The 24751-nt window shown below is 38.6% G+C and overlaps 1 protein-coding gene across 1 annotated transcript in view; it reads right to left on the bottom strand.

Moving 5' to 3' along the window:
- LOC124404610 overlaps positions 1 to 24751 on the bottom strand; it is a 184718-nt gene that overhangs the window by 42814 nt on the left and 117153 nt on the right. The window contains exons 6-12 of the mRNA XM_046878916.1: positions 23163 to 23252; positions 18324 to 18441; positions 15928 to 16021; positions 15716 to 15805; positions 15484 to 15573; positions 14021 to 14238; positions 13630 to 13768 (exon numbers count right to left, since the gene is read on the bottom strand). Coding sequence (XP_046734872.1) covers positions 13630 to 13768; positions 14021 to 14238; positions 15484 to 15573; positions 15716 to 15805; positions 15928 to 16021; positions 18324 to 18441; positions 23163 to 23252 — 839 coding nt within the window. The remainder of the gene's footprint in view (positions 1 to 13629; positions 13769 to 14020; positions 14239 to 15483; positions 15574 to 15715; positions 15806 to 15927; positions 16022 to 18323; positions 18442 to 23162; positions 23253 to 24751) is intronic.

Below are 24751 nucleotides of genomic sequence, written 5' to 3'. Positions count from 1 at the left end.
ATAATTCTAACTTGATTTTCCCCCTCCCAGCTGTTTTGTAATTTAAGAAATAAACCGCGTCGCTACCACTTCCGATCAGCAATTATATTATCGACGGTGGTTTATTCGAATTAACAAAATCTGAGCCAATTTTGAGCCAATTTTTTGAGATTAGAAATTTACATCTTGAGAAACGGGATAGATCGATTTTGTTATCGACGGCGCAAGATTATCGACGGTGCAAAATTACCGACGGTGATTCATTCGAATTGACCATTTCCGAGCAAACTTTTGGCCAATTTTTTTTGAGGCTAGAAATTTTTGTCGGGAGAAACAGTTGGATAGATTTAATGAAGTTTTCGAATTGGATCTAATTGTTTTCAAATTTTCAGCGCTTTCTGTCGTTGGATAAAAAATATCAGCTAATGTGGTTATCGTGTGAAACATGTTTTTCTTTCTCACACTTCCTGTGAGTCTATCTCAAAATAAATTTGATTTGAAGATTATCAACTTTTTTCACACCAAAAACAACTTGGATGATATTTTTTTTTTTAGAAAATTCGAACACAATTAGATCCAATTCGAAAACTATGATAAAGTCTATACATATTTGTGTTAAAAATTTCTTAGTATATCCTGAAATAATTTTCACAGAGTGAAAAACAAAATTCGGCAATAATTGAATCGATCTCGAATTTCACATTAATGCTAAAATTAATGATAAATTCCCAAACACGTGAAAGAATAACAAAGAAACGATAATTAAAAAAAAAAAAAAAAGAAAAAAAAAACACACACAACTTTGCCAAAATGACGATTCAAATTTGCGGGTTAGTCTGAGGTTTACGACGACAGTTGCGAAGGTGTACGTACCTACACTACAGCGTTAAAACGGAGCGTTAATTAACGCCTCGAGAAGCGCTTCCTCAACCCCCAAGCGTCGACCTATTAACGAGCGAGATACGATTAACTCGTAATAAAAAAGTCCAGCGCGCATGGTAGACATGCACATAGATATGGATATACACATGTATATAGAGTGTAATATTTTATGAGCCAAGCCGCGTTTCTTCTCGCGCGCCTTGTAAGGCTTTCCTTAGGTTGGATGGATATATGTATACATCGCAGCTGTCTGCTGTCTCCGCGCCCTTCCAGCCGGTGAAATAAAGTATGCTGCGCGTATTTCGTAATTAAGTATAAGGTATATGATGTGCGTGTGTATGTGTGTATGTGTGTGTGAGTGTGTTATTTCAATTTTATTCTGCAATTTTTCTTCTCCAAAATTTTAATATCCCGTAAATTTTATTCAACGCTTAGTTTATCATGTCAACTTCCCCTCGTGGTTTTTTTTTTTTTTTTTTTAAATTTTTTTTTTAACCCCAACGAAATTGCAAAAATATCTACTTATAAACGTGTGTCTGCGGTTAATACATACATATATGGATACCTTAAACGCGACAAGTTTGTTACGAAAATTTCATACCGTTGCACAGTCACGAAGTATGTGATATATATCTACTTGAAAAATTTCCCGAAGATTTTTTTTTTTTTTATTTATACGAGGAAAAAGTGAAAAAAAAAAGAAACAGATAAATAAAAAAAATTCATCCCACTTTATTCAGATACAAGTATTTCTGATTCACGTTTTCATTGATACGCGATTCTTTTTTTTCTCTTCTAATTTCATTCAAACCAATCCCTCCACCCTCGATTTTCGTTAATTTATAGACACAGGAAATTCAGATTTTTTGTGTACAACACACAATCATCTCTACCACGTACAGTTGGATGATAAGATAAGCTCGCGTACCTCGAGTCGTTAGGAAGGCGCGTGATAAAGTGTGAGAGAGAAAGAGAGAGGCGTGAAGTATTTGACTCCTAATCTCGTATACCTTGTCGTAACCCTTTCAAGCTCGTCGTATATTCACTTGAAAATTTCGAGTCGCATTTAGGTAGAAGGTGGTTAGATTGCACCTCTATCTATCCATCTATCTCTCTCTCTCTCCTCTTTACACACCCTGCAAGCCGCACATGGCAGACTACAAGGGTACTCATTCTTTTTTCGACCAACGTAAGATTCGAGCATGATTATGGTTCGTCGTGATCCTAATTTTTTGTTGACTTATTTTGAGAGAGAAAAAAATCCTTTTTTATTTCAAGAATACAGATAAGCATGCTGGTATTGCCGTTTCGCGGTTTCAATTCGACGCTTAAACGACAGGTGCAAAATTTAGGGCGGATGAATACGTTTAAAGTATGCTTTGAGGTCATCGCGCATGTATAGCTATATGCATATGCATATGGGTATGTCATGGCGCACATGGAAGCGTCACATAAACCTGCAGTGTACAAAACGGTCTGCAGTATGTGATACCTAAATGAAAATGAACGATCACGAGAGAAAGGGTATTACAGTTGTAATAAAAAATGTCTGACGAACTTACGGTTGGATATTCTGCACTTTTTTGCGAATCAATTGCGTACATCGTGTTATTCCGATATTGTGTTCTGTTACTGTAACAGTTTTGCGGTTTTATTGCCTATATATATATATATATATATTCACCGGCCTTGGGAGATCCGATCTCTTCCGGGCCAAACGCGACACTTTTCACACTACATGCACCCGGTTAATTTGGCGTGACGATCGATCATCAAATTTAATGATCTACAAGCGGCAGGAGATCGTCGAGTAAACAAGTAAGTATGAAGAATAAATTGAATGAAAAAAAAACCGGATTATATCCTTGTACAACAAAATAATGCGCGGAAAAAAAAAAGTCGAATTATGTAAATAAAACTTGATGTCAAAACACTTCACAAATTATATTATATTATATTGTATGTATATGTATACCTGATTCGTGTAAAATCAATCAATCCATTCTTTCACGAACCGAAACGAATTAGTAATCACTTGTATACGACGTTTGATTGAAGATCAACAAAATACAACGAGAGTAAAAAATAAAAGTAAAATTAGTAAACAATTATGTTGTGAAAGTTTATCACAATGGGGAAAAAACCTTTCTTCGTCATTTCGCCGTTAAGTTTAAGGATTATTTTGTTGCGTTGCCGGTTGGTAATTGTTATCGAGAGATCCAGAGAGCGTTCGGATGCTGCGACCGCGAGGGACTCACTGGTCCACGGCGTGGAACAGCCGCTGCGATCGCCGGTGTCGGCCCCTCCATTTCCACAATAAAAGTCGCCGGCTCCGAAAGCCCGAAGTGCCCGGTACGCAAGGTGTATAGACTATAACAATAATCCGCATGTCATGCACCATATCTCTGGATTACGACGATGCACGTGTCGCCTGTATAAATTTATGACAGGAAAAAATTTGGTAACCTTGTTGCGTGTGAACGAAATTTCCAAAATTCTTGTCTCGCAATTAAAGAACTTATCTTTCTTGATTGCACGTGCAGAACTTGAAAACAAGCATGGTATAAACAAATATAGCTTTGTCTATTCCTTACTCATTTTTTGACCACGGACGAATTAAGGAAAATCGAGATTCGTTTTTTTCTCAATTTTTGATCCCGATGGTACAGCGAGAACGTTCGTTCTTTAAGAATGTTATACGCGAATATGTCTACTCCTGAACAATTTTTTTAACTAAGGACGAATTAAGGAGAGACCAGGTTTTTCTTTGTCCTCAATTTTTAATCCCGATGGTAGAAGGAGAACATTCGTCCTTTAAAAATGTTATACACGAATATGTCTACTCCTGAACCATTTTTTTTAACTAAAGGCAAATTAAGGAAAAACCAGTTTCTTCTTTTTTCTCAATTTTTGTTCCTGATGGTACAAGGGGCTTATTCGTCCTTGAATAATCTCATATGCCTAGATGAGTGTAATTCTCAGTCCTTTTTGACTAAGGACCAATTAAGGAAAAACCAGGTGCTTCTATTTTTTAAACTTTTGATCCTGATCATATAAGAGCAAAATTTATCCTTGAAGAAACTAACTCACCTATATGGCCACTCCATAGTCCTATTTTGACTAAGGATGAATGAAGAAAAAAACCGGTTCCTTCTCTTTTCTCAACTTTGGATCCTGATGATACAAGAGGCCCATTCGCCCTTAAAGAATGTTACACGCCTGTGAGCTAGTCTACTCCTTAGTCCTTAACACGTCTTTCTTAAGCATAAATTATTCCGGCGTTGAGTTTACTCTCAAGAGTAATAGGATAAGTGACTGGATCAAACCCGTACCTTAACCTTACACTTGCCAGAAGAACCGAGCGCCTTATATTCATTCACCACCGCATAAGCTCCACCATAAGCAAGCCATCAGCAGGTGACTCCATCCCCCCTTCCTTACCGTATCGGTCAATTCCCGCCGAGTTCTAGCGGCTCTCATAAATCACAATATATAAATAGTCTTCGCCGTCGGCGCGTTTCACTGGACCCCCATACAAATATGCGTCCATCGACAATACGCGGTATGTACGTGTTATAAGATCTACGCGTCGCACCCACGCCCTCCTGCCTTGATCGGGATGCTGCGAGCACTCGCTTTTCAATCCTGATCAGAGAGGCTGCAGGCTAGCTGAATTAGTTGCCGATTAAAACCGAGTTATGGCACCTAAGGTACGTGCGATGCTGTATGCTGTATCGGCTTGTATCTTCGGGTTGTTTGATCCGACACGAGCTGCTTAACGAGCTTCGTTATTGTTACATCGACGATTGATCGGCCGGTTCGAGGGGTTAATCACTTTCGAGAAATTCTTTACGACGGAACGATTCGGGCCTTATGTACCTATCGTGAGACTTCCTGTGATTTTTAATAATCTTGTACGAGGGGATCCTGAGATACCGGTTTAAACAATCGAGTGCTGTCGATTTTTTTTAACTCATAATTATTTGGCCGCAATTTTTTTTTTTTTTTTTTTTGTTTTGTTTTTTTCTTTCCGGGTGTTTTTCTAAAAAATTACTCCGTCGTCGATTCGCACGTCTTTATACTTGCAACACCAGGGTGAATTTTTTACTGGGGGAAAAGGGTTTGTGGTGCCGTCTCGGCAAAAAGTGGTACGTACATACATATATGTATAATGTATGGGTACGTAAAACCGTTCTGCGGGCCCTTTTTGCAATAAATGATTATTACTATTATTATCATGAAGAAACGGAGGCAATTACTTCGCAGAATTTATTACACACCGTTATTAATAAGTCGACGAGGATTTTCTTCTTCACCTTTTATGATCTGTTCGCGATATGATTATTATCATCATCATCATCGTCATTTTTATGGACGTTTAGTCCGAATCTCTGAATGTCCGCGTGAAAAGAAAGGAAAAAAAAAGAAATGATTCAACGGAGCTTCGAACTTGTAAAAAAAAAAAAAAAAATTTGTCAAAACTTACGCTTCAATCTATCAAATTCTTCTCGTTATTCGTATTGTATTGTTAAAACAAAAAAGGATGAGGTTCCGATGAATCCTGGCATGTGTATCTGGGCACAATTAGCATACCAGGATCTTCCGGGAATGAAGACGTGACGGTGGAGTGAAGAAATTCGCGAACGTTGCACTATAAACGCGATATACGTGCATATACCGGTGAGTCACTCAAGAGAATGCAAAAAAATTCGCAAAGCTGCAGGTAGATACAAAGCGTACGCAGATATTACTGCGCGAGGATGCGAAGAGCAAGTACATACATATGTACTTGCAAATCGCGGTGAAAATTGAACGGCAAAAGAAGAATAAGAAAAAAAATAAGTAAGCATGAGATAAAAAGTAGCCGGGAATTCAATCCCATGAATGCAAGTTTGTTGCGTCTCTGATTGTGAGTTATACTTACGTATAATTTGCTTTGCGGTTGCTATACACACCTACACGTGTTGCAAAAATTGAATTGGAAATAGGAATTGTATACGGATAAATAACGTACGATGAAAATGAATAATAATAATAATAATAATAATAATAATAATAATGATATACGCAGTGATAAGAAATTGAGGTAGACAGTAAAATTGCAAAATCTGTACGAAAATGATTTTTAGTCTGCGTATAGAGGGGGGGGGGGGGGGGGGGGGAGCGTGTTGAACCGGTGGTGGTAGTTGAAAAATTTGCGCACGTACTTTCGCGGGTGAAGTTTAATCGAGGATAAAAGAATATATATATATATATATATATATATAAGGTAAGATTAAGCGATGCGAAAAGCCGGAGGACGTTTCGCTCTTCGCGTTTGGAATGCATAATCGGATTCACGAGAAGATCGGCCGTATCGATAAAGGTATTTTGTATATGCAGTAAGGGCACGTAAGTGCGTTATACATACTTGCGTGAAAAAATTCCACGTCCAAAGAGAGAGAGAGAGAGAGAGGGAAAGAGAGAGATAATAGCGGAGGACCAAGTGCAGGTGCAAATTGTGACGTAAGGAAATATCGATCCACCCGGGACAAGCCGGAGTAAAAATAAGGGCGTGGGGAGGGGGGGGGGGGGGGGGGGCAGAAACGAAGGGAGAAAATTGATGGAGTAAAAAAAAAAAAAAGGAGGCAAATTTTAACGGGTGCATACGTAATATTCGTCGAGGCGAGGCATGAACTTGGAGAAAAAAGTGCCTCGAGGAGATCCTTGAAAAAATCAAAACTACCTCCAAGAATTCAGTGTATAGGGACGATAAAATCGATGGTGGATGAACGTTTAATACGAAAAAAGTATGTTTTGTTATTCACTCGAGTATTTATTTGATATTTGATGTGGCACATGGAGACAACATTTTTGATAAATTATGTTCAACGGTGATTTGAATAATTCGTTTGCGAATCCGCGCGCGATGTCAAAGCTGATAAATCAGGCGGTGGAATTTGAATTAACGTCAAATGGTCAAGGTTTCTCTGCACGTCCGAGGAGGCTTAGGACGAAGGAGAAAAGTGAGAGTATAAGAAAGAAAGAAAGAAAGAAAGAATGAAAGGAAGAAAGAAAAGAGTAAAAGAAAAGTATAAAGAATAATGGGCAGAGGCGTAGTTGCATAATCCTCGGCCGATTACTGATCGCATCTCGTAGTCCATCGGTTTGTAACTAGTTAGTTGGTTCCTTCGGTTCCTCGTGGCCGGTTTTTTATAAGTTATAGAAGATGAAGGAGAAGAGGAAAGGCCAGGCGGCAATTGACGGAGGTGACGTTGACGGACAGGCAGTCTCGTACAAGATTCGTTATATTTCACTTTCGAAAGAGGCATCCGAAGAACACGATGCATGTATAAGATGCTTGGTCTTGAAGAAGGTGGAGTATATATATATATATATACATGCATGCATGACTCCGATTGCACCTCAACGCTTATAATGTACTTGGAAATACGCTCCGCGGCGCGTCAAGATCGATATTCGATCCCATTACGATCCGATTCTAATAATTAGACACTGGAGATTGCGGTACACTCGAGACTCACGGATCAGCTACGTAGATTCGAGGTGTAATGACTATATTCTCGGGGGGGAGAGACAGACAGAAAGAAAGAGAGAGAGAGAGAGAAAATGATAAGAAAAAGAGAGAGAGAGAGAGACATAATTATATTTCAGGGTTCGTTCACCTGCGGTTCAAAGCCGTATCTTCGTTAAGGATAAGATGAAGAATTCAGAGATTACAAAAAAAAAAAAAAACAACAACAAAAGGTATAAGCACTCCTTTCATTAGCAGTATTGGGTTTTATGAATGGTACTATATCATACACATCGATATACTATAACAAGTCATATATACCATTTACAAATTTTTTGTTCAAAATTATACGTTAATTTTTCTCACTCAAAAAGTTTGCAGGCGAAGCAGCGTCAAAAATCAAGTCGATCGGATGGTAAAGAATGAAAAATAAGATGAAAGTATCTTACGACAAATTCTAGGAAATTGTGATGAACAGTACATGAAATAAAAAGTCCTTCAAAGAACTCTGGAGTCGAGACGGTGCATGAAGATAGCCATAACGTACGGCTTGATTACACAACTAACGCGACCATGAGGTAAATATTTATTTAATACACCTTCTTCTCGTTTTATACGAGACTGCACTTGATGTCACGGTATGTGCATATCGTCGGGAAGAAAGGAAGGATGGAAAGTTGAGTGGATAGAAAAAACGAAATTTTTCAAAGCGTTGCCCCCCCCCCCCCCCCCGAAAAAAACACAAACAAAAAACGGTTTTTTCAAAGTCAATTCACAATAAGTTGTCCACACACTGTGTGAGTGACAGAAGTTGTTGCAGATTTTCTTGAACGTTACCTCAGATTGAATTAATTATATGAATGCGTAACGAGAAACGAGTTCTAGAAATTCCGCCTGAGGTATCTATAATTGACAATTATTATAGTAGGTAAAAATAAATAAAATACAAAGTAGTCGATATTTTATTTGCACTGTAAAGTTCTAATTCGATTTATCAAAGAGTGGCTAATCCTTCTGCACGCAGAGATGCGATGTAATTTTCTACGGCACTGCACACGCAACTTGTAGCTATAATCAGATACTCGTTATAATTCAACCGTATTATATGTATACGCGGATGTGATACGCAAAAGTTTTAAATTTTATCAAATATTATACCCTTCATGACGTCCCTCCGTGCGCAGCTAGTGTGCATAATCCCGTAGGATATTTTTTTTATCCCACAAGTTTGTCAAGCTGATCCGAACACCGTAATCACAATTATATACGAATTACACTCGCATGATAACCAGTTATTCTAGCAACCATTTCATTCAATCTGTATACCCAGACGATGATTTCAGTCTACAGATTATACCCATGGTACCTACCTATACTCATGTATACCTATATGCAAATATGTTTCTGCATGAACATAATAACGCAAGATTTGTTCATTCGTTCCGTTTTGCGATGGTTTCGGAAATCGCGCGAAAAAAATGAAAGAGAGTAATTCGTCTCCTGCCTTAATCATCCCCGCAGCATCCGCGACTCGCGCGGTCCATACGGAACGTGCAGCGTGTTTCTATATACCTACAGAGGTATGTATGCCTAGCTAAAGCTAAAGCTATTTACCATTGTTGAGGCACCCACAGCGTGCATACGCATGCAAATGAGGAAAGCGCGGAATCTCTTTGAATCTTGAGCGCAGTAGCTTCCCTGGCTTGTCGGTATAACATGCGGCGATGGTTTAGCGCCATAAAGACACACGACGCAGGGCTGCTGTTGTCTAAAAACGGCGATACAAAAGCGAGAGGAAACCCAACGACGATCGGTTAAAACCGATTTCCGAGTTTCAGAACAATTGTATCTGTAGTTGCTGTGTTATTCACGCAAATTGTATTTTCATTTATCAGAAGCTGTTTTGATTTTCGTTAAAAAACAATAGTAGAACAGCAAAGACGGCTCTGGACGCAGATTCCTGTACCGGTATCTTACCGACACTTAGCCAAGACACAAACCTTTTTCCAGAATATCCCCCTACTGACGAACATTCTGGAAAAAGGTTTGTGTCCTGGCTAAGTGTCGGTAAAATGTCGGTATAGGAATCTGTGTTCAGAACCGGCTTTGCTATTCGCTATACTATTACGAATTGAAAATAACCTTTTTTTTTTGCGCATAAATCTGAAAACATTCCTCAAAATCCTAGATCATGTATAAAAATGTTTAAGCAGCTACCCGCAAACGACTGACTATTGAGATTTAACTTTATTCAGTATTTATTCTTTACAAAGCTAAAAAAAAAGACTACAAGCCAACGTCTTCCTACACTCGGTCTAGGCTTAAAAGATTTTCTATAAGCTATAAGATTCTTCAGAAATTTTCCTGATTTTCAAATTACGTCCAAAGACGTATTGATTTTCGAAAATTATAAGTAAAACCAGTTTACTTGAAAAAATCTGGCAAAGAAAATTCAGTGATCTTTAGAGTTGAAACAAGAATACAAAAAATCGTAGACCAAATCGAAGAAGTCGAGGGTTAGACCCTGATCGATTCGACGTGACAAAAACGAAAAGAGAAAAACTGAAAAGATAGATATCATGAAGTCAGAAAACGTGGAGAAGTGGGGATATTTTTAACAAGAAATGCAGTAACTCCTCCCAAAGCGGTTATATGCATAAATAAGTATCCATGGATAGAGCAACCACATAATGACCGACAATCGAACGGCCGGGCACAGCTTACACGTACATACATTTCCTCAAATTGGCGAATATTAAGAGAGCGCGATCAGGAGCTAAGCGTACAAAGCTTGAAATTATAATGGCGTGTAGTAGGTGTAGAATAGAAGGAAAGCTTGTGATTGACTGTGATTCGCAATCATCGTTCCAAAGTGCACAAAGTATATAAGGCGATTCAAGTCTCAGGGAACGACGTGTGATTCGTACGCTACGCCGCGATGAAAACGGCCGCAATGCAGTTAATACCTCGGTAATATATGCAATTGTTAAACTCTAAGAAGCGCAGCGGTCGGGTAATATTAGGTTCGCTGAACGAGGGTCGGGAGCAATCGTTAGTGGAAAGCAGACCGTTTCGTTCGAAACGTGATGCATGGATGCGGAGTATCCTCGGGTTTATCATAATTAGACGGCGAAATTCACCTCCTTAATTCATCGTGTTGTAATTATACATGATGCGGGAGAGAGCGAGCGAATTCAGTGTCGATTTGAAAATCTTACACAAAACGCACGGTTTTCAAAAATTATTTTTTTTAAAGCGATGACAAGTTCATTTACCAAAATATATCATACAAAGAAACGGTATAAGCTGATTTATCACCGTTTATAATCTGCATTCTTCGATGCTCAAATTTTTTCACCTCAAACTTACCACGTTTGAAAAAAAAAATCACGATAAAATATTAGAAGAACAGTTGAAACGTGCTAGAATTTCTTTTTGATTTCATAAGTTGATCTCATATCGATCACCCGATTCATGGGATAATTTTTGCGATAATTCGATCCTTCGATTCGCTGATTTCGTCCTCCGTGTGAATTGTGATTATTATTCCTCTGGATCATATCATCCGCGATATACTTTGTTTTGTTAATTTTCATTCTTTTTTGTTTTTGCGAACTTTTTTCTTTTCTGTTGCTTTTCTATTCCTGTATTTGCAATTAGATTGGGTTAATTTGCACGCACGCAGGCACGCATGCACGCATAGCCACGGGTGATTTCAATGCCGGCGTAATATAGAGATGATTGTGGTTTATTTGTCTCATCTAAATGTGGTTATGAATGATCTGTGCCGTGTGAACGAGAGAAAATTAGACGCGTGTATCTATTTGGCATACGCAAATATTATAGGCCGGCCTAGAAAAGACTGCTGGGCTATTATAATAGATCTGCAAAAAAATGTGTGCGAGAATAACGAATTAAAGGTTTTTTTGTCGAGTCAAGAGCCTCGAGACAACGCGGTTAACGATCATCTGGACCTTGACACAGTTTCTAATTTTTCTTTGCGAGTGTGTGTTTTTTCTAATTCTAATTTTATTTAATTTTCCTCACTTTTCAAATCCGCATTTCAACTAATTAAGGATGATGATTAAATCGATTCGACATCAGCTTATGTAACTCGTCTAATTGGGCTTTATTTTTCCTTGGATTTTTTTTTCTACGTTCACATAATCTCGGAATTGTTCTAATAATTTTATTGCATCTTATTTTTATGTTATGTTGCGTTATTTATTTATTTCTTTTCACTCGTAAGCGTTTCCGCTATATCGTTTACATTAGCTATCTAATCTCCTTTCTCCAGTCTTCCGAGGCTCTTCCTTTCTCTCGCGACGATCACGCGCAAGCTAATATCAGAAGAATTTCGCCACAAACGACACGCGAACAGTGTATAAAAAGAAGTTAACAAGTTATAACCTAAACAAGAATCGTCAACCTGATAGAAACTTTAACGAATTTTTTCAGTACCCTCTTCCTTGCAATTGATTTTTTTTTGTTCTTGTGTCTACAATCGTCAACTTTATCCCTACAATTTATTTATTTATTTCTTTTTTAATTTCTTAATTTTCCGTCTAACGGTGAATAAAATTATAAATTAACATATTAAACCTGGATTTAGATATGAGTTCAAAAATTCAAAAACCTGTTTAATAAGAATTTGGGTTAATAGTTTTCATCTATCTCTTTATTTCCTCGATTTCGCTAGTAAGCAGATAAAAAATCGGAACGCAAGTTTGAGCGCGTTTATAATATACGACAAAATTCTATCTACACAACACACACATTAAGGCGAGCCAATATCGAAGGCTGATTAACCTGATTAACGTCATCGGTTGCTTGTTTTAGTCACGTTATACGGCAGCATATATATATATACCTATAGAGGGGAGGGAGTTATACAACACCTGCGTCCAATCTTGAGCCTTTGATTATCTATTAGCACGCGACAATCGGCAATGCCGGCGTTTCCTTATTCGGAGGGAACTGGAATCCGCCCATCAATTATATATGGTATATATAGAACCGACCAATCAACCTAATCTAGCTAATCTCAAACTGGTACAATATAACCAATCCGAGAAGTGAAAGTTGGCCCTGCGTCGGAGCTTTTTGATTCATGGGATGCGTACATCGAGTACAAGACCTAAATGTCGCGCTACAACGTTTCGATAATATTGTATATTAATTTTTATTAACAATCCTACGGGATTGGTTTAAAGTAATATTTCAATTATTAGGAATATATTTCTTTATTTTTATTGCAAGAGCTTTATCGCTGTATATTTTCGTTTCCGTTTCTTTTTTTTCATCTCTAACAAAATTTTATACCGATTCAATAAATCGTTACTCCGGATGCAACAATTGATTCATACCATTACAGTGCATGCGATAGATATGATACATGCTATACCGCAGGGTTAACCCAAATTTTATTCAGGACAGTCGCAAGTGCAGGAGTCCAACATTGAAGAATACGAATTACTTCTTGTTCCCGGTACGGTAGAATGTACATATATGATACCGAGGCGCAGTGCATCGAGATGATCAAAATGATGATGATGATGATGATGATGATGATCGCTGAGAAAGCTGAATCGTGAGTATCGCGAATGATCGTACGCGGTGGCTCGCGTTTATAGGTACGAGATTATCGTTGATGCACACGTACTATAACGTGTATAAAAAATATCATGTATAATGCGATCCGTATAGTACAATGCAGGATTATACAGTATATTATAACACGACCGTAGGATTTTATTTAATCTCAACATTTTGTTTTCTAACTCTTTTTATTCTCTCTTCTTAAACGGTTATTAGTATTTTATCTCGTGCTTAACTCGAAGATCCATCCCACCTATGCATTGTACATACATACCGCGTGATCTCTATCTGAGAGTGAATAAAAAGACGTGATACGGGTGCAATAAACGAGCCAATCGACGTTAACTTTCTTCTCCTCTTTTACTCCCCCCGTCTCTGTGTTTTGCTCGCGTATAATTTCCACACGTCTGCATGGATAGCGCGGTGATCGCGAAGATCAAGGAGGAAGACCAGCGAAGTGAAATGATAATGTAATTACCGTTTCAAGGTTAGAGGCACTCCAGGCACGTGCACGACGCCATTATAGATCGGAAGATGGATTAGGGATTAGGGGTGTTTCGACAGTGGAAAATAAAAACATCATCGACAGATCGAGAGATGTTGAGTTAAGTTTGTAGGTACAAAATTATAGCAGCTTTTTTTTTGTCTTTACTCACCTCGCGCGCCTGGTCCTCGATGTTCCTGAGGATGGTTAAATTCCTGATCGTAGCTCGTCGAGATTCGCAGGACGATTCAAGCCTCGTCGCTGCATTACTGACTTCCGTTAGTAGTCGACGAGCCCGATCCAAGGACAATCTGGACATGATTTATAGAGGGGAAAAAAAAAAACATTAATCGAAATGTCGTTAAGAGTGATCACAATAAACATAAGGAAATTGCAACATTCGGAATGCAATAAAACTGATTATAGTGAAACTACAATACATTTAAACGAGAAAACTCTTCTGACAGTTGATCATTTCACACGAATGAAAATTAAATTGAAACCAAAAAAAAAAATGGTTTTACCAAATGTACGAATATTACAGGTAAATGCAAAAATTTCACCTGACTTGCTCGACGTGGCGAATGTCCTGAGAGCGTTCCTCGAGGAGGGCGATCACCTCGTTGGCATCGGCCGGTGTGCGTTTTACTGTGGGATCTGTCAGCAGACGACTGAGCGGAACCAACGGTTGCGGAATAATCGCACACTCCTTTAATTCCGACATGGCCATGGCGAGCTTTCGACCCGCAGCCTGCCACTCCGACATCACCGTGTCGTATTCCTGAATAACATAGAAAGAACAAATTCGATAAATATATCTATAATAAAGAGTATGCGTTAATTAAACGTTGAATAGTATTGAAATTGTCAGTTTGCAATGCGGCGTCTGGTGGAAACAAGATCAAACTACTGCACGCAGGCTGACAACTGATAATTGACTGTGTTTTTCGTGTGTGATTCGTTGAACTGAAATATTGTATTATCGATTATGTATCATTAATTGACTGGACATTACAGTAATTTGAAACAAGAAAAATAAACACGACTTCATGCATACGTAAAAATTGAAAACTTTTAGGTTATGTGGCGTTAAAATGGCGCCGATAATCGGGCTCTGACGCCATGAGAATATTTCCCAACACGGAGAGAACAGAGATAAAAATACATATGAAAGTTGCGGAATATTCGTGAATTGTTGTCTTCTTATGTTCTGTAAATTCTGTAAATTGTTGAACATAAGGAGGCGGCGTAACGATAAACAATTATATTACAATAATTCTGATCACGCAGGCTTTTTTTCGATGAGAACCACTGTCAATTAAAACCGGTTAATCGGAACGTGCTGTGGTAGCAGCTACCGACGGGGCGATGGAGACGCGGTGGAATTCGTCGTATGCACGTTATATCCCTTGGGGGTAAATTACGAAGGAGGGACAATCGGTAAACCTCAAACGGTCGTGTTGATTTTCAAGTTACATTGAGTTAGGTTGGAACGCGCTTCTCTCCTTCTCATTAACTCGGGGATACCTTGAACGCGGTGATTTTTCTAACCGCAGTTTCTGCCTGCCTGCGAGCGGTGTAAAGCAAATGCAATTCTTTAATTCTACGAAATCCACCTGTTTATCTCCTGCGCCTTGTCCTCACGATTCGCAACCCGCTTCGCAGGGATGAATCGCTGGTTGCCGACTCGAGTAACGCGGTAATGATTTTCGAACTATGAATATATTATCGTATTGATGGAAATTCGATTACTCAGATTAGGTTTTGACATGGAATAATATGAAGAGTTTTTATTCGGATAGAAATTTTGTCATATTGATCAAAAATTTTGAAAAACTTCGAGGGGATATTTTCGATACAGAATTCCAGAGCAATGTTTCAACTGCTTTGAGATTTTGCACTAATTCTCTGGTAAAAACTGACCGTTAATTGAATTTTATACCGCATAAGAGAGCAGAAATATGAATTGAAATTAAATTCGTTTACGCATTCGGTGTCGAAGATAATCTTCCGTTTTTTTTCTTACCTTGAAAAACGAAATCCATTGAAGATGATCGGATTTTTGATGGCGGTTTGAGATGTGTTTGGAAATAGTTTCCTCATCCACGAATACGATCTGAAAAACAATAACCATTACGTATTAAAAACAAAAGATCACAAGAGAGAAATAACAGTCAAAGATTAATTCTACGCAATAGCTGGCTTTATGCAAACAGGCATTTGAATGGTGATCAAATTTTCGAAAAGCAACGACTTACCTTGATTTGACTGCGGGGTAAAAGCGGTCTGCCGGGTGGCTCGTCGCATGAATTTCGGAGCACCAAAGCTTGAGAAACTCTCAACGTACGCTAAATTATAAAGAAAACAAATTATTAAAGTTCCCTCACTTTTACTATAATTTTACTTTATTGATTCAAAGATTGTTGAATAAGCAAAAGAGATTAAAAAAAAAACAACTTGGATGTGTTACCTGCAGTAGATGAAACGCGTTGTCTAGAAGATCCAACTCTTCGGACGGCTGGCCAGTCACGAGCAACGTGAATTCGGTATCTGATCGGTCGGAACTGTAGCAAAAACATTATAAGATAACAAATTATCGAAGACTATCTGAAATACTGATTTTTAAGAATAGAAAAAATCGGAGTAAAAAAGAGCCAGCCTGCAATCGACCGACGACAAACGATAAATTTGTTTTTTTTTTTCTCTCTCTCTCTCTCTCCTCACTCTTTTCCCTTCTTCGAAGAAAACCTGTTACGGAAGGTGACAATAAAAGAAAAGAAAGGTAAATAAGGAAAAAACCCAGCATCACGGTTTGAAAAAAGGATTTCTTAGATAGGCGGGGACACGCGCTCATGGAACAAGTAACCCTATACAGGCTGCAGTACAAGCGCGATAAAAATGCTAGCTTAACAGCACCGCGTGCGACTGATGTTATATTAAGTTATGAGACGTGAGTCTATCTGGGGATATTTCTCACGCTGCTCCTGTAACACCCACGTAGACGCCATTGCATTGGCGTAACACTCTTGATCCAATCCGGAGGTAAAAATTGAGACGAAAGAAGGAAACGCAGGCAGAAAAAAAATTGAATGTATTGTGGTGTGGATAAATATTGCAAAAAACTGTACGTGCATTAAGGTTTTTTTGTTTGAAAGTGTCAATTTTTTGCTAGATCTCAAATTATGAAATTGTTGTACATAGTAGGGAAAAAATCTTCGAGGAAGGATATCTTTTGAATTCTCGAATTTCGTCTAATGACCAGGACTTGACTTGATCTTGAATGTATTTGGCATCAATATTTATCTTTGACAGTATCTTACGGCCAAATTATTGATTTTGCAAGAATATTTCAACCGAACTTTTAAAATTTCACCCCAGAAACACCGATTCGTAAATAGAATTCTTTTCTTGGTATTTGCAACAAGTTTTGAAAAATCGTACCCTTCAAGCAAAGCACCCTATATTTCTTGCTGACCGGTTATGAACACATGAAGTACAAATTTCGTTAAAAGCCTGTCAAATTTTTCTTATACTCGGCGTGAAAATAAATCGACAAAAAAACAATGTCCATGTATAGGTTTCGCTTCTCCCACGCCTTTGGATTTGTTTTTTCTCCCTCTCAAATGCTTTTACAGCGGTGCATTAGCACTATTGTAAGCCGGGCCGCCGGTATTATGCACCCCAATGTCAGCGTGAGACGCACGTGCGACTTGGATGAGAGGATCGAGGATGGAACTTGACGCGGTGCACCTTCGCTTTGGGTGGGCCATTGCAGCGAGGCGTTTATGGTTATAAAATTTTACCCCGTAAGAATTTTCCCAGGGTATATAAGTAGGTATATTGCCAGTGACAGGTTGGACCGAGAGCCAGAACGTGACTGCGTCTGTATATGGCGGTGGTTTTTTTAAATGTATACGTTTTAAAAGTCTACAATATCGCGTAAAACAGGCTTGCCCCAGTCTTCTACATATATCTGATAGTGTATAAGAAGATATATAAGGTCGATTCTGCGTACAGATTCCGATACCGACATTTTACCGACATTTTTAGTCGCTTCACAGCTCAGACACAAACCCCTTTTGTCGGGTAAAGCTTATCCTCACACTGGTCTACTTTATCGACGATTGATAAAGTAGACCAGTGTGGGAATCACCTCCAGCCGAAAAAAGGGTTTGCGTATGAGCTGTAAAGCGACTAAAAATGTCGGTATCGAAATCTGTACTCAGAACCAGCCTTATATATTTACCTGTACAAGGTAATACACCCAATCGAAATGAAGTTGCGGTGTCTTTCTCAACATGCATATACTCGTACATACCCAGATTGATTTATATCATACGGAAGATTGCGGGCAGGACAATTTGCATGTGTAAACAATAATAATTGATACATGTTGCGATGGATATAATATGTATACATACCATAATATATGCGCGTTATGAATATACATACCTTCATATACCTACAATACCTATAATGATATTCATCGACTAGAAAGTACCTGCGTTGCGCTGGTATAATTGTAAGGGTCGACGTTACTGTCGGGTCCATGCATGGATATTATTTTCAGGATAATTAATAAACAACCTATTCGCGACTCCCTCTATAGCTATCGATATCGATCATTAATTTTAATATCTTAATATAATACACCGCACTGCTGCACGACGGCACATCTTTACGACTGCAGAAAATAATATGCCTACTTTCCCTTATATTATTATGGTGCAAGTTATTGTATACCTAATACACGTCTCTGTGATTATACCATGTAACTTTAGTGAATTTATTATGCCGTGGTGCAAGAGGGTAATGAATTTTTTTAATTTGTGTGACATTTTTGTGCGAGTATGTTACTTTACGAACCTGGGCAGGTGAACGAGGTAGAGAATAAAACAGGCGATTTCGACCGGCGAAATAGCCTCCGTCGGTGATACGGTGCTGTCGTATTCGATGACAGGTCTGTCGCCACAGTCTTTGTACCCTGAAACAGATTAAGGAAAGGAAAGAAATTAAATACATCGTCTACCATTATTCTCTCGTTTTAAATTATTAAGTTTTTATTCTTGTTCTATTTATTGTAAAATTATATTTTATTTCATTTTCAAGGATTTCACGATTTTCACATCTATTTTCAACAAAACTAGCTCGAATAGAAAAAAAAAAACACACAAACAAGATAAATAAAAAAAATGATAATAAGTGCACAGGTATAAATAAATAATATCTGAATAACAGGGTCGTGTGAAATAGGAACGTATATATATATAGCGGCGTGCGCTGCCTCTTGGATCATCAATGAATGATGAAATTGATTCGACTTGACTGAACGCATTCAATTTGACTTTTCGCGTTAACTCGCAGTGCAGACACTTCGTTGCATCTGGGGCTCAAACTTATAAATAGTTCGTTCATTCAGTCTATGAATCGCTGCTTCTCATTCACGGTTAATAATAAAAATAAGAATCATGCATTTATCCATATATATTCACAGCAAATTGACGGTTATAATAATGGCGAATATTAAAGTGAAATTAATGAGGCTGAAACACAACATTCAGAACAAACCTAACACACTTTAATGACAATAATCGTACTAAAAATTCACCAAACATGGCGATCAAATATGTCAAAAGGAATGTTTTATATGGACAATTCAACCACAAATCTTATATACACTTTCAATAAGTAGCCTAAAATTATAATTATAAATGAAAAGACAAATTTCTTTGGGCATATTTGACAATCACATTCGTTAAATTCTTTGTACACAGAATATTAAAAAGGCGTGTTTGTTTTAAAAAATCGTTGACTGTTCCCGTTTACGACGTCTACCTATAAATATTCTCCTAACCCAGTAAGATATTGCAATTTCTACCTGAACCCGTGTGCTGGTGGCAGCTGGCAGCATCATCTCGTGCAGTAATAACAAACACGTGCGGTCTGATTATATGCCTGGTTATTCTACTGCATATTCGGTATATATACGGTAAATCGGTGTTGCGCGTAGGTAGGTAGGTAGGTAGGTAGGTAGGAAGGTAGGTAGGAAGGTGGGTTGTAGTAGCCACGTAGAAGAGTACCGTTCACGGGATAAATAAGTCGAAGTCAGCTGCTGGTGCTGCGGTAGTGCAGATGCGACTCTTCGACTCGATCTGGAGAAGAACTCCCACGCCCTCGCGTTGGACCCGCGTGCGCCGAGGATGGCGTGCCTTCCTTGGAGAACAAGGCGAATTAATCGCGTGGTCGCGGACCGAAGTGAAATTAAGTCCTCGACGGTTTTGCACGACCCGCTGCACAACTTCGCACGTAGCTATGAAGTATTCTACAAGACGTAGGTATCGAGATATTATTCTACGTGCGATGGACGATTTCCGCAATTTGATTAATTTTTCCTTTTTTCTTTTTTTGTTTGTTTTTTTTCAATTTCAGTCTAATCATTTCATTATTTTACAATACTTTTTCGCTTTTCTTGCGAAATTTCTACTAGTTTTCAGGATATTTGAATTAGCAGTCTGCAGCTTGTAACGGAATGAAGAAGTTCCGATGAATTCGTCGCATTTGTTTATTTAAAATGTTTTTTCTTTCATTCTGACTTTGACTCTCTCTTTTTTTTGGTTTTTGTTTTTTTCTAACACTTTGCCGTTTCGCTGCGTGGCGATGCGTTCACGATTCCCACGACACAGTTTCACCCCTGCCACGTGTGCATCGAACGCGTACCTACTTATCGAAACGAATAGCCGTTCCTCAGCAATATCAAGAGATGAGACGAGAGAGAAAGAGGAATAGAAAGAGAGAGAGAAGAGAGAGAGAGATTGTATCGGTGATACAGGATGAGAAAATTATCCATTAGCCACAGGGTCACAACTCCTCCCTGCTTATCGTTGAGCACATATTAACGGGGAGCGTCTCGACACCAGTGGAAACATATAAATACATATTAGAGGTTATACGCACCTTGAAAAAGGGTCCATGACAATTATTTGCACGTATGCAAAGAAGTTTGGAAATTTTCGTCTCGCAATGCAAGTTTATTTTCTCTTTAAAATTAAAAAAAAATAAAATAAAAATAAAAAAAAAAAAGAATAACCAAAACCCAAAAAAAAAACAAAAGCAAAGAAAAACGAGAAAGGTATTTGTAAGTTTACTAAAAGGAGTCAAAGGGTCGCGTGGCGAGGTGGCTAAGGAGGTCAGAGGCGTCGTATTGTATCGGCGTGAAGTACGGCGGCCGATAATTTACGGCACGTTGCCTAGCATGTCGGACTGCGGTACATACCGGGATGTCCGCCATTTAGCAAGCAGAGAGTCCATGCCGTAGGTATATGAGTATATGAGTATTGAGTCGGAATACTGCAATAAGGTAGTGTAGTTTCGTTGTACTATCAGAGCCATCGGCGTTGTTAAAGTCAAAGTTTCGCCACCGCTTCAGATACGAAACAACCGTGTAATAGTAACAACTCACTAATTACGATACTGGTTCGTATACAATCGCGAATAACGATCTGAAAAATCGTTCAAGTTATGTGATTTCAAGTCGTATAATAAGTTATAACTGCCGCGAGTGCATCTTCGGGTTTAAGAGCAACCACTTCTTATACCACCGCACAGTGGAATGAGAAAGGGTTTTTATAATTATAATAATTTATTATTCTTATTATTGTAATTATTGTAAGGAAAGTGCAGAGTTCACCTGCAGGGCCCACCCATTCACCATATACTTATGGTGTATGAGTTGTGACAACGGGTGGGAAGGGGAGAGGTCAGTAATTTATTGCCAGATATTAATTATCCTTACAATCTTCCACGTCGTCGGGTCTTTCACACGGTACATGTTCACGAGCCTGAAGCCTGGCCGCTTCTCATCTCATCCTCGAAAAAGGTCGAGCAATTAAACGCGCGTGAAATAGCACGAAGGAGTCGCGATAAGGAGAGGATATCAAGTTGAGAAAAAGGACGAAGCTGCAGGTACCAAACCCATTTCTACTTTGCTTGATCTCATTTCCATCGGCTGATCGTCTGCCCGTTACGCAGTTAAAAAATGAAGTAAACTAACAATTATAAACGTGCAACATCGTTTCATGGACAGTCATAAGTTCATAAACAGTCGAGACACGCCCCGGGTGGTTTCACATTGAACCCCAGTGCACCTAGGTTGAAAGATCGTTTTTATGACCGACCAGTAAACAAGACACCCGGTGAGTGCATCAGACATCCCGGAGAGTTCCCGGAGCCGAAGAAGGTCTTAATTTAAATGTTGTAGCAAGTAGTAAGGCGGGCGCAGTGTTTCTCTTTTAATGGAATATTATATTATACAGTTATGTGTATGTACACGCGATGTGTTCATGGATGAGCATTACAGGGTAGAACGCGTTTAGACGCCTCTAATGGTGGTTAAGGCACGCCATGAACCCTCAAGGCCGGCAGCTCAGGAACTCTGTTGCAGAGATTCGTGGTATAAGGTAGGTGAGTTGCTACTATAGGTTTCACACAACGTATGCATGCATGCATGAATGCATGCATGTCGCGTAGAGTCGTTGCAACTGTGGCGTGTGAATGGCGTATTTCTTGGTGTGTTTCGTGTGTGGGTGTGTCTCGACTTCCGCATTATAGTCCTCCTCGGACCCTCGGTCAACTCTCTGTAACCGATGCCGGTTTGTCTATTCGGTGTATAAAACGGTTGGCTACCGCTGCCGTTTACCGCCACTTATGTCTACTTATGCCTCATTTTCTCGTTCGAACCATTTGCATTCCCCGGCAACGATGCGTTTCAACTGTCAGAAGAACCGGAACCCAGATCATCATAATCAGACACTCCGGTATATTTCATTCTCCACCTAACCTCAATCTTCGATTTATTATACATTGTCGATGGCGAAATTGGCCATCTGTTTCTTGAATGGTTCACGGAAGTCGATCGTTTTTCAAACCTCAAACTGCTTCTAACGATATTCGTTAATCCGTAAACGACGATGAAAACTTCGAAGTGACGGGTTTTAGTTAGTTACAAATTTCGCCATCCGCCGCAAACTTCTCAACGGTAACAATTTATAAAATTTTAGATTTAACGTGTCGGTGTCGTTAATAAAATTATGCGAAAACTTCAAGAAACAGGATTTCCGTTCCACGTATGATCTCCGCGTTTAAAATACATATAAGAAATATAATTTGTATATATTTACGCTTCGGAACGCGATATCTCTCGCAGGTTTGCCGCAGCGCCACATATCGCAAACTCTCGTACATCTCATTGCAGAGGAATTAAGCGTCGTCACGCGATGTTGCGCATCAAAGATACTGCATTGAATTGCACAAAGTTCCCGACGTTATTCGCAACTTTCTGTATTTTCTTGTCCAAGTTTCATTACAGACTGATTTATAGACTATCGTCAAGTTTTTTTTTTTTTTTTTTTTTTTTTTTTCGAACATACCAAATTTCTAGGACATCAAACCGCGAGTAAAGTTACTTTCGCAATGCAAGTATAAACGTATATCGTGCTGCATGAAAATAAATAATAATCATCCCCTCTGGTGTGTAATTAGTTATACCATACCAGGCGGTTATAATAACTGTACCTTATATATAAATACATGTGTGTGTGTGTGTGTGTGTGTGTGTGTGTTTGCATGCATCATTCGGGTTGTTCGAGGGTAATTATAAATCTCATTGTTACATAATTATACAATTTACAACAAGGAATTTCAATTTACCTGGTAACGTTAGACCGCAGGTAAGCAGGTGATCCGGGAGGTCATGAATACTCCGCGGTGGCGTGAGGTCTTGTCCTTTTTTCTTCGCGCCTGAAAACAGTCCGAAAATTTCATCTTAGATTAATAAACATACATTACATCATTTATGCATAAAATATAATCGAATACGAAACGAACGAAAAATATACGATTTAAAATCCTGCAGATGATTAATTTTTTTTTCTTATGCTTTGCGATACGCTTTTTCGTACCGTCTGAAACGCAGTCGCAACGTCGCGACGAGAGGATCAAGAAAAAGGGAAGAGATATTTTGCAATAGGTAGGAAAAATGATCGGCATGTAACTCGATACGGACGTGAGAGAAATAGAGAGTGAATCGTTATGAAATATATACTATAAATACCATGCATGCATTTAATATCATGGTATATATATATATATATATATACAGGTATATAATATCTCCCTTCGTTATATGCATATATGTGTATGTATGTACACATTATACATTTACCAGCAAATTTCTAACAGCTGTGCTTACTTTGATATGACATTCAATACAATATTAATACATACATAGATCGTGTTCCTCTTCAAACGAATCTCTGTAGCGCATGTTCAGCGTTTATACGCAATCGTCAGTGTGTGTGTATAATGTAATATTATACACATATGCATATGTCGAACCTCATGTAGAATCTTTTTTTTTTTGTTTTTTGTTTTTTTTTACCAGTCAGCAGAAATCATATGAGATGTGAAAATTGTGGGTGAACTGTGATAAAAAAAAAAAAAAGGAAAAAAAAAATTATATTGTATATTTCCTGCAAACCGGAATGAAAAAAATCAATTCTCATCGCTTGAATGACCTGCGGGGATGAATAAATTTCCAAAAGAAAATAAAAACAAAAGTAACGATCTCGAATTTGAAAAGCTGAAGAAGAAGAAAAAAAAAAAAAAAAAACTCCCCGAAGATATCGTTGAAAAATCGTGATGAAAATTTGCAATATATATATATATATATACATATGAAAATCGTACATGATTATAATGGTGTGGCAGTAATTATAGCCAGAATTACCTGCGCATGAAACTAACTAACGGTTGTTCGAAACTGTCTGAAACGTGGTGCGAGTTGCGCAGTTGCTATAGTGACATATCCGGATCGGTGATAAAAAGAAAAAAAAAAAAAAAAAAAAAAAACAAGAAAACAAAAAAAAAAAAAAAAAGTGAAAAATCAATGAGATAGAAATTCCTCAAGTTTCCGTACAGCATCCGATAATCCGCGACAGCTAGTTAAGTCAGGGTGAGGGGGAGGGGGGTAGGGGCGGCAGGCAGGTTGTGCGCATAGAAATCCCGAGCAGCGGCGAGCGGGTGAAACACGATATCAATAATACGTTTTCTAAAACCACACCTTCCTATGGAAAACGCCAGTGTAGTCAACGTGTTGTTCGCGCGTGCCCGCGGATACGATGCGGACCGTAATTTGCGTAGAAAGTATATACGGTCTTTACGCATTCGACGAGGAGGACTTTACGGCTTTGCGAATCGCCACGACGACGCGATGAAATTCTGCACGCGTCGTTAGCGAA

The sequence above is a fragment of the Diprion similis genome, chromosome 3 (assembly GCF_021155765.1).
Source record: "Diprion similis isolate iyDipSimi1 chromosome 3, iyDipSimi1.1, whole genome shotgun sequence".
Classification (NCBI taxonomy): domain Eukaryota; kingdom Metazoa; phylum Arthropoda; class Insecta; order Hymenoptera; family Diprionidae; genus Diprion; species Diprion similis.
Note: the sequence above shows the minus strand (reverse complement) of the source record. Positions and strands in the feature narration are given on the sequence as shown.